Source organism: Pholcus phalangioides, unplaced genomic scaffold, assembly GCF_987345545.1.
Source record: "Pholcus phalangioides strain wild (caught in Gottingen) unplaced genomic scaffold, Ppha-v1.0 ptg000007l_1, whole genome shotgun sequence".
NCBI classification, from domain to species: domain Eukaryota; kingdom Metazoa; phylum Arthropoda; class Arachnida; order Araneae; family Pholcidae; genus Pholcus; species Pholcus phalangioides.
The window spans coordinates 27,733,514-27,746,816 of NW_028301600.1; the positions used below are offsets into that span (position 1 = coordinate 27,733,514).

At 35.9% G+C, this 13,303-nt stretch overlaps 1 protein-coding gene across 4 annotated transcripts in view; it reads left to right on the forward strand.

Moving 5' to 3' along the window:
- Positions 1 to 13,303, forward strand: part of C3G (C3G guanyl-nucleotide exchange factor) — a 105,342-nt gene that overhangs the window by 22,928 nt on the left and 69,111 nt on the right. For all 4 annotated transcript variants that reach the window (XM_089232958.1, XM_089232959.1, XM_089232961.1 and 1 more), the window contains exons 6-8: positions 188 to 291; positions 8,928 to 9,146; positions 11,530 to 12,172. In XM_089232958.1, coding sequence (XP_089089084.1) covers positions 188 to 291; positions 8,928 to 9,146; positions 11,530 to 12,172 — 966 coding nt within the window. The remainder of the gene's footprint in view (positions 1 to 187; positions 292 to 8,927; positions 9,147 to 11,529; positions 12,173 to 13,303) is intronic.

A 13,303-nucleotide genomic window follows, 5' to 3' on the forward strand; every position in this document is an offset into this window, starting at 1 on the left:
TCAAAACAACATGTTTAAAAAATTATTATTAAAAAAAAGCTGGTAAAAAGTGAAGAATGTGTAGTCAACCACATTTTTATACAGGAGATGCAGTGACCCAACACATTTATCACAGCAAAACCTACATTTACAGCTATGTAACGTTTTTGGTGATTTTCAAAATACATGACAAGAAATATCTTTTCAGGCTTTGGTGCAGTTATCAATTGATAAATTACAAAGTAAAGAGAACCAGAGTCCGTCACATGTTGAAGGTCAATTAGGAAGTATTGTTGCATCTCCTGTTGAAAAGTAAGATTATCTACAAACATTGTGCCTGAATTCAGCATTTTGATTTGTTCTTTCATTTCGTGAACAAACAAATTATATGATTGAACTTTGGTGATTTGTATAAATATTACAATTAGCTTAAGAAGTTTTTAGCTATACATTTTATAACCTTTATTTCACAATGAATTCATATCAAATTATTTTGTTGTCAAGTTTTTGCATCTGTCATTAATAGATGAATATTTTTTCTGAACTAAGAAGCCATCAAATACCTTTAAGTATTCAGTCCACATTTCTTAAATTCCAGTGGGTGGCAAAACATCCCCTGATGATGCCAATCACCAAAGTTGAGAAATTTATTGTGAATACTCAAACATATGGCAACCTTTTTACTCAAAAAAATATTCTTCATTAAATTAATGGTTGGTTTGATATTTCACTTTATATACATGAGAGACATTTTAAAAATAAAGGCTATCGGTTATAAAAAAAATGACGTGAGAGAAAGGTACTACTGGTTTGAAGAAGCATATATACATGGTCATTTCCCCTTCCCCACAAACTTGTAATGCTGTGTGAGACAAGTTTTTTCAAACCTCCTACATGAAATATCTTAACAGTTCAGCAGCATTTCTGAATTTTGCATTGCAATTTATGGATTTTCCATACAAGTGTTTTTCAAGGTTCCATAAAGTAGTCCACCAGCCCATTTGTGTAGCCCCACCATCACCACAGTGGTGGTCGGCTGAAGTTGGTTTTCTGTGGTTCCCAACTTCAAGGCGCAAATGAGAGCCGATCTCCCCATTAAGAAGTCTCGCCACAGAGAGCAACAGTCCTACAAACAGTACAAATATTCAGTCATTACACTTCACTTCTGAGATATAGATGACAGCACTAAAAATCATACAAAACACTAAATATGCACTCAGACTGTTAGGTACACATACTTACGCTTCCTGCACAACTCACTAGGTAGTAAATTGCCCATGGCGATAGACCTGAGTTGTGCTCAGCTTGAAAAAAAAAAACCCATTTGTGTGTGTGTGCTAATCCAGCATTTTTAGGCAGGCTTCCTTTGAGCGTAGAAGAGGAAAACATATGACTACATGTCTGTGCACAGAAGTTAATATTATTTAAATGAGGGGTTTTTTTTCAACTGCCTTCCAGTAATTTGGCACTATTCTGGTCTGATATATGCCAGATTAGGGAGAGTATGTAAACTGGCACAGGCAGCTTTTTTCAATCAGATAGGGGACTCTGATCATCAATTACCCAGGCGCTCCCAATATTAAAGGCTAGTAGTAGATGAGGTTATGATATTTTCATGAAAAATCATGTGGACAGAATAGGAGGGGGTGTTATGATAATTTTCAACTCAAGTTTTAAAACCCACAAATACAAAAAAAGATAGTTTTTTTCCCTTGATACTGACACAGCGTAAGTAGACACAACTGATAAAAAGTGAAAAATTAATGGTAGGGTATGTTACTGACCTGCTTAATTTAAATTATGAATGTATTAAAAATGTAATTAATGGAATAATTTGAATGGTTAAAGAAGATAGAGTACTTTTAGTGATTTTAATTTTTTGATCAACTGTGTGGTAGACTCTATTAGTCAGTGATAAGAGCAGAAAGAGGTTATTGGCCATGACGTATAATTTCCTTTTTCAGTGGGTATTAGAACCAACGATAGATAAAAACAGTTTTGGTTTACTTTCAATTACAGTACTAGGGAAGATATAGGTGAGGACAAGCATGAATCCAAGAGGCTGGGTTGAGAGGGGTGATTAATTGTGTGGGTGTCTTGAAATTGTCCCATATTTTATGAAACAGACTAATTTTCCCTATCTTATCAGGCTCTTGGGATGGGTGGTCACACCAATTGCCCCACCCCGGATCCAGCCTTGGTTGAGGATGTCGCTGTGGAAGAAAACTTTGCAAAAGCGGTAACAGACAAGTGTTATCTGTTGTTTAAGAACAATAAACAAATATGAAAGAGAACAAAACCTTATATCAAGGGATTTCAATTACCTGGGTATTGATTGGGAGAAACTTTTATCTAGTGATCAATTTTTGAAAGAGATTTTTTTAAATTGGTGCTTGATAGTTTTTGTATCAGCTGGTATCAGGAGCCACAAGGGGTACTGCTATTTTGGATTTAGTTCTCACTAGTTCCGAGGATCTTGTTGAACATCTTTCAAGGGGGTCAGTGAATTTTCTTCTATCGATCATCGTGTCGTTAGTTTTCTCTAACTTTTCTTCAGGTAAAGTTGATAACAAAAGAATGTTTCCTTGTTTTCGGAGAACCAACTTGGATCTTTTGAGAGAAAGTATAGTGAGAATTTTCAAAGGCCGGTTGGAATCAGTCTGGGTAGTTAGTCATTGGAAAGGAATTAGTACAAAGCTGTCCTCTGTTTTGCAGGATATTGTACCCATTCTTCCTAAAAAGTGCATTCCTACATCACGTTTCCTCTGGTTCATGGATAGTGTGCATAATCTTTATCTTAAAACAAAAAGAGCATTCAGAGAGTATAAAAGTGGATGAGGTGACCTCTCGTAGTTTACTGATAAAAGAAGAGCATTGAAATAAGGGATAGTAAAAAAAGAAGTTGGCGCTAGATTGGCAGATAACAATGGCACTGACTGAAAATCATTTTTCAAGTATGCCAATAGTGGATGTAACAGGCCAGTTGGCCCCCCTCTTGTTAGAAGGGTCTAGGGTAGAAAGTAATGAAAGCATGTGTAGTGCATTCAATGATTTCTTTTCGTCAGTTTTTAATAGGAAACGATATTCAACGTGCGAGTGTTGCATGGGGACAATAAAATCCTCAAAGATATTCAAGTGGAAGATGAAGTTCTAAATCTTCTAAAAAATGTATGTATGATACTTTTTAAGAAATAGATCTGATAGGAAAGAAGGTGGAGTCTTCATATGCGTGAAATCCTGTTTGAAGGCTAGAGGGGATGTGCAGTGAAAAGAAGTGATATTGAAACTATGTGGGTTGAGCTTGAAAACAAAAGGCAGCATAAGCTTATTGTAGGAGTTTCAAATCGAATAGGGATCCAAACTAAAAAAACAATGCCAAACTTCATGATGAAATTTTCTACATGCATAAGCATGAGAGTGTTGTCATATTAGGGAATTTTAAGTATCCGGGTATCGATTGGAAGAAATGTTTAGCTAGAGATCAATATGAAAGAGATTTTCTCAAATTGGTGTTCGATAATTTTTTGTATCAGCCGGTATGAGAAGCCAGTAGGGGTACTGCTATTTTAGATTTAGTTCTCACTAGTTCCAAGGATCTTGTTGATCATATTACGGGAGGGGGGAACAAGTTTTCCTTCAGTGATCATTGTGCCGTTAGTTTTCTTTAACTTTTCTTCGGGTAAGGTTGATAACCGAAGAATAGTTCTTTACTTGCGGAGAACCAACTTTGATCTTTTGAGAGAAAGGACAACAGAAATTTTCAAAGACCGGCTGGAATCAGTCGATGGAAAGAATTTAGTACGAAGCTGCCCTCTGTTTTGCATGACATCATACCCTTTGTTCATAAAAAGCACATTTCTACATCATGCCTCTGTTGGTTCACGGATAGCATGCATAATCTTTATCTTAAAATGAAAAGAGCATTCAGAGAGTATAAAAGTGGATAAGGTGACCTCCTATCATTTACTGATAAAAGAGCATTGAGAAGTTGAATCTAGAGGTTGGCAGATAACATTGGCACTGGCTGAAAATCATTTTTCAGGTATGCCAATAGTGGATGTAAGGGGCCAGTTGGCCCCCCTCTTGTTAGAAGGGTCTAGGGTAGAAAGTAATGGAAGCATGTGTAGTGCATTCAATGATTTTTTCGCATCAGTTTTTAATAGGGAAACAATATTCAACGTGCGAGTGTTGCATGGGGACAATAAAATCCTCAAAGATATTCAAGTGGAAGATGAAGTTCTAAATCTTCTAAAAAATGTATGTGCATGCAAAGCACCAGGATCAGATCATATCTCTTCTAGGGTCTTCAGGGAATGTCCTAATGAATTTTTGGAGTCAGTCGCACAGATTTACAGGAGTAGTGTTACTCAGGTATCTTCCCAAGGAATTGCGAAATTGCTAATGTGGTTCCGATATTTAAAAAGGGTAGTAGAGAAACTGTGTCCATTTATTGTCCAGTTAGTTTGACAAGCTCCCTCTCTAAAATTTTGTAAATTATTATCAAAAGCCAATTGGTGAAGTGGATAGATGAGAATAATGTATTGTCGTATAATCAGCATGGGTTCAGAAAGAACAAGTCATGGGTAACCAACCTCCTTTACTTCTATGATTATGTGACTAAGGTAAGGGCACAAATGTAGATGTTGTTTACTAGGCATTCGATCGGGTCCAACATGGTAAACTCTTGAAGCATTTTTACATGGGATTCGGAGGAACTTGTTGAATTGGATAGAATCGTGGTTAAGCGATAGGTCACAACGGTTTATGGTTAATAGGAATTCTGATTAAACAGGTATCATAAGTTGCGTGTCCTTGGCGCCATACGTATTGCACTTTTTATCGATAAAGTTGATTGGTGTATCAATGAGATTGTTAGCGAATTTGTAGATGACGTGAAGGTAATAAGGGTAGTCTAGAATCAAAGTGATAGGGAGTTGCTCCAGATGAACATAAACAGGATTGCAGCATGGACAAATAAATAAAATAAATGGAGCATGATGCTTAGCATTGACAAGTTCATGGTCACTCATTTTGGTTCAAACAACCCACATTTCTCTTATGAGTTGAATGGTGTCACTATCCCGGATGCAACTATGGTCACTGATTTGGGTACTCTCATTGACAAGTGGCTTAGGTTTTCTGAACATTGTTCAGCGGTGGTCAGAAAAGCAAATAGAATGCTTTTTTTAATTTTCAAAAAGGTCTCTTTGAATTCTCCCAAAGTTATAATTCTACTTTTCTGATACTTAGTTTGTCCTGGACTGGAATATACCATAAGGTTTTGGAGACCATACCTACAGAGGGACAACACAATATGCATGTTTAAAATGAAATATGATTAACATGTTGGGGTAAATTGAGAAGCTCTCCATACTTAGATAAGACAACCATAAATATTTTTATGGGCATTGTATTGTATTTTATCAGTTGCACTCTTTTGCAAAAAAAACCACCATGAAGAAAGTGACTGTTTTTATTGAAATTAAGCATGTGTGAAGCTCATACACAGATAATGAAATGATTGAAAATTCAGAGACGCAGGACCCAAAACAATGGATAGCAATTGCACATTGAATGTTCAAATCAGTAATTGATGATTCCCCACTCTAGCAGCAATGTATGTGTCGATGTAAGGAGTTATAAAGTTTCCTAATCTCATCTTGTGATACATTCAGCCTGACATTCATCAATTGTTTCTCCATATCTGCGATACCCGAATCTGGCAGCCTACCATGTCCCATACATGTTTGATTGGCGAAAGGTTGGGTGACCTTGCTGGCCAAGGAAGAGTATCAATGGCGCATAGGCAGTCCAGAGATATGTGAGCCATATGGGGGGGGGGCTGGAATTATGTTGTTGAAAAATGGCCCCAGGATGACATGCCATGAAGGATGCAACAGGCTACTACTATTAAACCATACATGTACCTCGTCCATATTCCTCTGCAGAACTTCTAAAGAATTGGCACATGTTGGAATGTACGTGTCCATGTTGTGAACCTAGCGTGAAGCTCTGTGTAATGCTTGTTATAGTGCTGCCATCTACCACATATTTTTCGAACTATGCGTGAAGTGCAATGTTTGATGATTTTACTGTTGTAGGCCTGTTGCTCTCTGCAGTGAGACTTTTTAATGGGGAGATTGACTTGCATTCGCACCTCGAAGTTGGGAACCACAGAAAAAAATGCAACAGGCTGCAGGATGTCATCAACATATTGTTCAGCTGTTCAAGTTGTATGCAGGATGACTAGAGGTGACCTGCTGTTGTAAGAGATAGCACCTCACACCAGGGGCAATGGCTGTATGCCTCTCAAGACTGAAGTGGGATTTATCGCTGAACACTATGCGATGCCAATCTGCTGGCAGCCATGATGATCGGCTATGACACCACTCTAGACAACTCTGCCGATGTTGTGAGGTTAAAGGCAGACATGTTGATGGTCACTGTGAGCGTAACCTCACCTCAGCCAAGCTGTGTGAGATGGTGGAAGGTACCACAGGTGGTATGGAGGAGGCTGTAGCACATTGGATAATGAACAATGATGCCATTGGGGCACAATCATACCATTTTGCTTCACATTTGTGTATCTTGGCCTTCCAGAGTCTACATTCCGCTGATGAATTCCTTTCAGCAATCATTGCTGCCAGCAGCGTACAGTGCAGGTGGTAGCCTAATGCTCAATATGAACAGCCAGCTTCATGCATCCTGGCTATGTGACAGCGTTCGAAGTCATCCAATTGGCTATAGGGTCTTCGAAAATGTCGTAATGGCATTATTTGTTGTTTCTCCAGGGAACTGCAACGCCAACATTGAGAAACGCTTGCTGTGACCAAAGTTAACATTCATTGACCTTGAAGGTTTAATCATTTGCACATGGGCGGAGATACACCCAGCATCAAAGGTTAAGTCGACTGATCTAATGCATATATGTGTGGATGAATTGACATCATCATCTTGCCCCCCCCCCCAGCAATAATGACCGTGCCCCCCCCCCAGACTTCCAAGTCTATCTCCGCCTATGCATTTGCATACTTGGTATAAAAGAATTTAGATGTGAAATTTTGAGATGATCGGAATATTTTTTAAGGGTTCTTCATTTTTTTTACAAAACAGTGTATATATAGTAGTTTTTGTAATTGCATTTTTAATTGGGTTGCTTATTTTAGAAATATATGACATCCATATTAGTTATGGACTTCTTTTTCAGCTACATTGTTGGGCATTTTGCCTGTTGTGGCCTTGTATTTATTTCACAAGAAGTGTTTTTAAGGGGGAGACATTTCAAGATGGTTTGGCATCATCAGGGACATAAGCATTGTGGGAAGAACTTAAGACAAAGTTGAGAATGAAGGGATTTTCTCAGCCCAATATATCAAGACAAGAGACTTTTTTGTGGATGTTATGCTGAGGTGACTTCAGAAAAAAACAGTCTTCTAGTCTCTGTTGGGAATCAAACCCTGGTCCTCTTGCCATCTGGGCAAGTGTGATACCATATACACCACTAGACACCGGACCTCACTTTCCTTATTGCATGCACTGTGGTGTGCTGGGCTAAAGTATAGGCTTAGCAACCTCCCTTAACCCACCCTTGTAAATGGCCCCCTAGTTGGCAGGTGGAACAGTAGAGAGTAAACTGATTTTTTCTCCGCCCAATATATGAACGAAAGGGACTTTATTCTGAATTTTAAGCTGAGGTGAATTTAGAAAGAAAAGTTTTCTGTCTCTGCTGGGAATTGAACCATGGTCTTGTAATCTGGACTACCATATACATCTCTCGGAGTACAGCATTTAATGAGTTTCATATTTGATATTAGGTGGATTTGCTCAAATTTTGCTTTTTTTTTTATTTTAAGATGTCTGATAGATTGAAAGGATGATTTCTTTCATTCATTGTCACAAAAAATAATACACTAGTGAAAATATCCCATTTTTATCCTCACAGGACTGGTTAAAGTACTGTGCATGCATGCTGTACTCAATCAAATTTGCTTTTTTTTATGGTCAAATTACCCTTACTTTTAAGTGTCCCTTATATTAAATATGTACTTGAATAATTCAGTATAGTTATCAAAAGTCTAGTCAAAGCACAAAAATACCAAGCATATGTATCAAATACTCAAAGCAATTAAGAGAGATGGAAACAAATATATAATATACAGTGAAATCTCATCACAATGATACTCAATATAACAATAATCCCTTGACAACATTTTTTCTTGGTCCAAAAAGAATTGTTATATAGACATTTCGCACTGTGCCATAGGCACCAGAACTTTAGAAGGAAAGGGGGCTGAGGCTATTTGACCCCCCTCAACAGTTCTTGAATATACAATGCAATACACCATTCCGCATCCTCCTTATGGGCTTAAGTCTGCATGGGGATTTTCAGCCCACCCCCCCCCCCCCAATATTTTCTTCATGTCAGTGCCTCTATACATATCTGTACATATAGTGAACCTATGGTGGAACCAGGGCCATCTGAAGAGCATCATGTACCCCTGGCAAGGCAATTTTTTTAGGCCGCCCCACCTGGCTGGAAATGCCTGCCCACCAATTAACATGTTTACTGTAGGAAATTCAAGCTAAGTCTCATTTCCACAAGTGCCTCTGCACTAGATTCTATCAAGCCGTGCCCAGGTGGGCCCATGCATTAAGATGGCACTGGGTAGAACTATTATTATATTGTGTATGCTGAAAAAAATAGCTATACAAATTTCCAAAAAATGTAACTTTTGCATCACTTGTATTTTTTTTATGAGATAACTGCAGTTTGATCAACATGAAAAAAATTTTAATCACCAAAATTGACTTATCATTTAGATTTTTACATTCAATGTATGTTTGGATCTTTTATTCGCTGCATGTGAATATCATTTTGAAGTTTTGCACTTAGTCAGTTTTGATCAATGCTTGGAAGTGTCATTTTCTTTTGTTTGTTTTTTTCCTAGTTCACATCGGAAGTCCTTACCAGACATCCCTTTAACACCCAGAGAGCGAGAAATTTTAGAGCAGACGAAATTTCCTATGCCAAATACATGTTCACACATATTGCATCATTCATGTTCATCAGACAATATTTTAGGACATGTCAGCCATGATAATAGAGAGCCTACCCGTCCTCCTCCAAAACCACCTTTGCCTGATTTTCGAGATCCACTGAGCCAAAGGTATTGTTCCATATATTTTCTGTCATTTGAATTATCTTCTTTTGCATTATTCTTTTTGAAATAATGTGAAATAATTTTTTTTTTGTTTGCTGAATAAATACAACCCTAAAAACATGAAAAATCTTCAAAGTAGCTTATTAAAGTCATCAGGTCCTGTTTGGTTAATATGAAAATTTGTGCAAAGAATATACATTGATTTTGCAAAAAAACCATGCACCTAGAAGGATTTGTCTAATATGCATGAAATATTGTGGATTACACTGTGAAGTTAAAATGTGCTAAGATTAGAATTTCAGACTGAAAAAATAATTTATTACTGAGAAATTAACATTGATGACAGAACTAGTACTCGTTGGGCTGTCCCTAGAATCAATATAAGATTGTATACGGGCTGACATTGATTCATAGAGGCTGCATATGTGGTCCTGCAACATATCGGCCTACAGTTCCTGTAATTACACTTCTAGACCTTCAGAGATGGTCCCAAAAATGTTCAATTGATGACAAATCAGGCAAAGCTTAATTCAAAATTATTTTCTGCAAATCTTGATTCTTAAAGAAGGAGTGAGGCAGAAGACCATTTTGTATAGAAAAATTTAAAATGCTTGTTTTAAAAAAGTATAGATCAATATCTCATTAAATGGGAAAGAATATTCAAATAGGTCTAAAACATTGGTTAACAATTTCTTGAAGAACAGGGGAATTTTTTTTATTCTGAATATAAATGCCCAGAGCTGCCTATCAGCATCTGAAACTGGATAGTGATCATATAGAAAAATTTTAAAAAAAGCAGTACAAATCCTAAGAGTTCAAAGAATATTTATTAACAGGGTTTAATAAATATTCTTTTGGCTTTCTCAGCCACCTCACATTGGGCATTTTGCCTATTGTAGTGTTGTATTTGTATTTAACTGACCCCCCAACATAACTTGAAGGACGGTAATTTCTGAGAACATACTTTAGGTTATCCAGTCTTTCGTACTTTGTATACATCATACTTCAGGTGTTAAAAGTGACACCTATGCATATAAGGTGTCATTTACTTCCTAATATAGATTTGCATATTCCTGAAAAGAAAGACAAAGGCCCATTCTCTTAAATCTCAGACTGTCTGTCATTGTACTGTGAATACAATAGTACCTAAATATGTCTGTATGTGCCTGTCTAAATATTAACAATACAAAAATATTCCAAAATGTCCTCTGTTAAAATTAATTAAATACTGATCAAGCAATAACTCTACCCTTTTTAACAAGGTAGCAAGTAGCTTGTTACATAAAGGTATGGGTAGGCCATCATCTTTAACAAATCGGCAAAGGAAAATAGCAATAATTCAAGATGTGAACAAAAAAATGTCTTCAGAAGCAATTTTGAATGATTTGGAACTCTCTTTTACCAATAGAATAACCTGTGATATAATATTAATGTCTGTATACAGTGTATTCATAATTTAAGGCTGTCCTGACTGCTTTTTACAAAGTGATGACATTGGAGCTCACTAAAAAACACTTAATGTTAGAGGGTAAACATTTGTAATTTTATATAGTCTTTATAAGTGTTATAATCTGAAAAGAGGATTTCACTGTTTATCCCCCCCCCCATTAAAATTAAATACTTTTTAGTAAACCCGAACCTCATAACTGTGTAAGTGGTCAGGGGCAGCCTTGAATTTCAAATACACTGTATTCAGACTTGTTATATCTGACATTTTTACTAATGAAAATCAATCACAATTTTATTTGAAGACATTTTTTTGTTCACATCTTGAGTTAATGCTAATTCTCCTTTGCTGATCTGTTAAAGAAGACGGCCTAACCATACTTTCATTCTCCAAATAACATTAGCTGTTCTTCAAAAAATCATTAACCAGTGTCTTTGACGTATATAATATTGTATCCAATTTTTTTTAAGAAATTGATCTACACTTTTTTAAAATGAGGATCTTACCTCGTTCTATAAGAGATAGCCTTTCAGCTCATTCTATCTTTACGAATCAAGCTTTGCAGAAAGAACCATTTCAAATTATCTGAGAAGCTTCTAGAAATTATGTCTAACACTAAGGATATGCAAATAAGGTAAGTGACACAAAAAAACAGCAGCCTTTTAGTTTTTTCCAACTGCATTACACTTAATTGAAAGAAAATATTTACTGAAAAAGTATTGCAAATTTTTTAATGTGTTTTTAAGATATTTTTCTCATTATATTCAACATCTCAGATTTTTTTTTTTTTTTTGCAAACTTCTGACTTATACTCTTTTTTTTTATAGTCACCATTTTTCATCTGGTCATAGTTTTTTCCACCACTGTAGAAATATGTTTTCAGATCTCTGCTTTCATGTTGATTTTCATGTTTATTTTAAAAAATAATTTTTCCCCCCATAGCTCAGAAGATCAGGGTGTTTATAGTTGCAGGCTGGTAATGGATGATGCCCCTCCCTTACCACCTAAGAAACGGACGGTTTATACAAAACATTTGAGAGTAGATCAATCAGCCTCATGTTCAGATTCAGAACTCTTTGATCAAAGTGGAACTGTTAGCTGTGAGTCATTGTGCTTCAGTTTAGGAGAGCGAACAAGTCCATTCAGTCAATCGCCTGATAATTTAACTCCCTTGAGTAAATCCTCTGCTAGCAGCTTAGATTCAAATTTGGATTGCTTTGTAGAAGACACTACAATTTCTCGTCATACTCATTATTCTTGTTGCAGTCAAAATGTCACTCAAAAGTGCTTATCAGATTCAATAGAGGTATTTCCATCCATGTGTGTGACATCAACTACAAAAGTTATAAGTGAATCGTCATCATCATCTGTTATTTATGTTTCTGAAGGTATGCATGAAGAAACAAGCACAAAAATTTCAGAAAGGATTAATCATTTAACTACTAGTAAAGAGACACTGATAAGTGATGCATTTCCTAAACACAGTGTACATCCACCTGCTTTACCAACAAAATTGAAAACTATGAAAAAGAGGGTTGTATCTCAGTATGATAACGTTCCACAGCTTCTAGTTTCCAGCTCAGATGTAAGTATTATTCTCCCATGTATCAAGAATCATAATAAAAATGTTCATAAGTTTATCAAAGAAAACAGTAGCTCATTCTATATTTGTTTTATGTTTATAAAATATAAACAAATCAGTAACATCATTTTCTGGTGTTATTCTAGTATGTAAGTGTATTGCTGTAAGCATAGCATTTCAATGTGAATCTGTAAGATCAGTAGAATTCTAGAATTTAAATTGTTTTTATCGTTTGTTACATAAAATTTAATAAAAATAAGCTGATATTGCTGAATAGCATAAATACATTGTTTCAAAGTACCAGATACAAGGTACTCTTATTTATGTCATAGTTCATATGATTAAAACAAATCAAAGGCTACAAAAAAGAAAAAATCCATATTTTAATTTAACACTTACCTTATTTTAAAATCCATATTAATTTGATAGAAAGAGAGGGAGAGATGAAATTAAAATTCAATATAATTTGTACACTCATTGAAAATGCGATACAGTGCACACCACTTAATGTGATCACATTGGGACTTGAGGTTTCTGATAGCAATAACCAATTGATACCTATATTTGAAACAAACTCTGGAAGCAAATATGATGACTATATATCCTGTTTGGTTGAGCAGGACATATGAAAACAGGACAACTCTGTTTCCCTTATAACTCATTGCCAAATGTTTAATCTTTTTTTTCCTTTTCCGCTTATTCTAAAACAAAGTTGGCATATACATTGCCTCTGACCCAAAATCTTTTTTCAGGTATGTAAATAATGGATGTAAAGGGACAGTTGGGTCTAGGTCAATTCGTCACGCTCAAATTGTCGCGTGACAATTTGTCATGTTCAATTTGTCGCATCGTCAACTCATTGTGATGCAAACTCATTGCAGTACAAATTTGTCACAGACTCATTTCTTCGCTGTACAAAGTTGTAGCAAAGTCATTTCATCGCGATGTCAATTCATCACGACAAATTTGAATTGCTTTAAAATTCAAATGTTTGTTGTGATCTTATAAATAGGGTAGTTGCTTTAGGTGTAAAAAATGAAACTAATTTTTTTTTTCATTTGCTGAAAATGTTCTCCTTCCCATCTCTATTTTAATTTTTAACAAATAAAGGAAAGTATTCATTGAAATCATCGA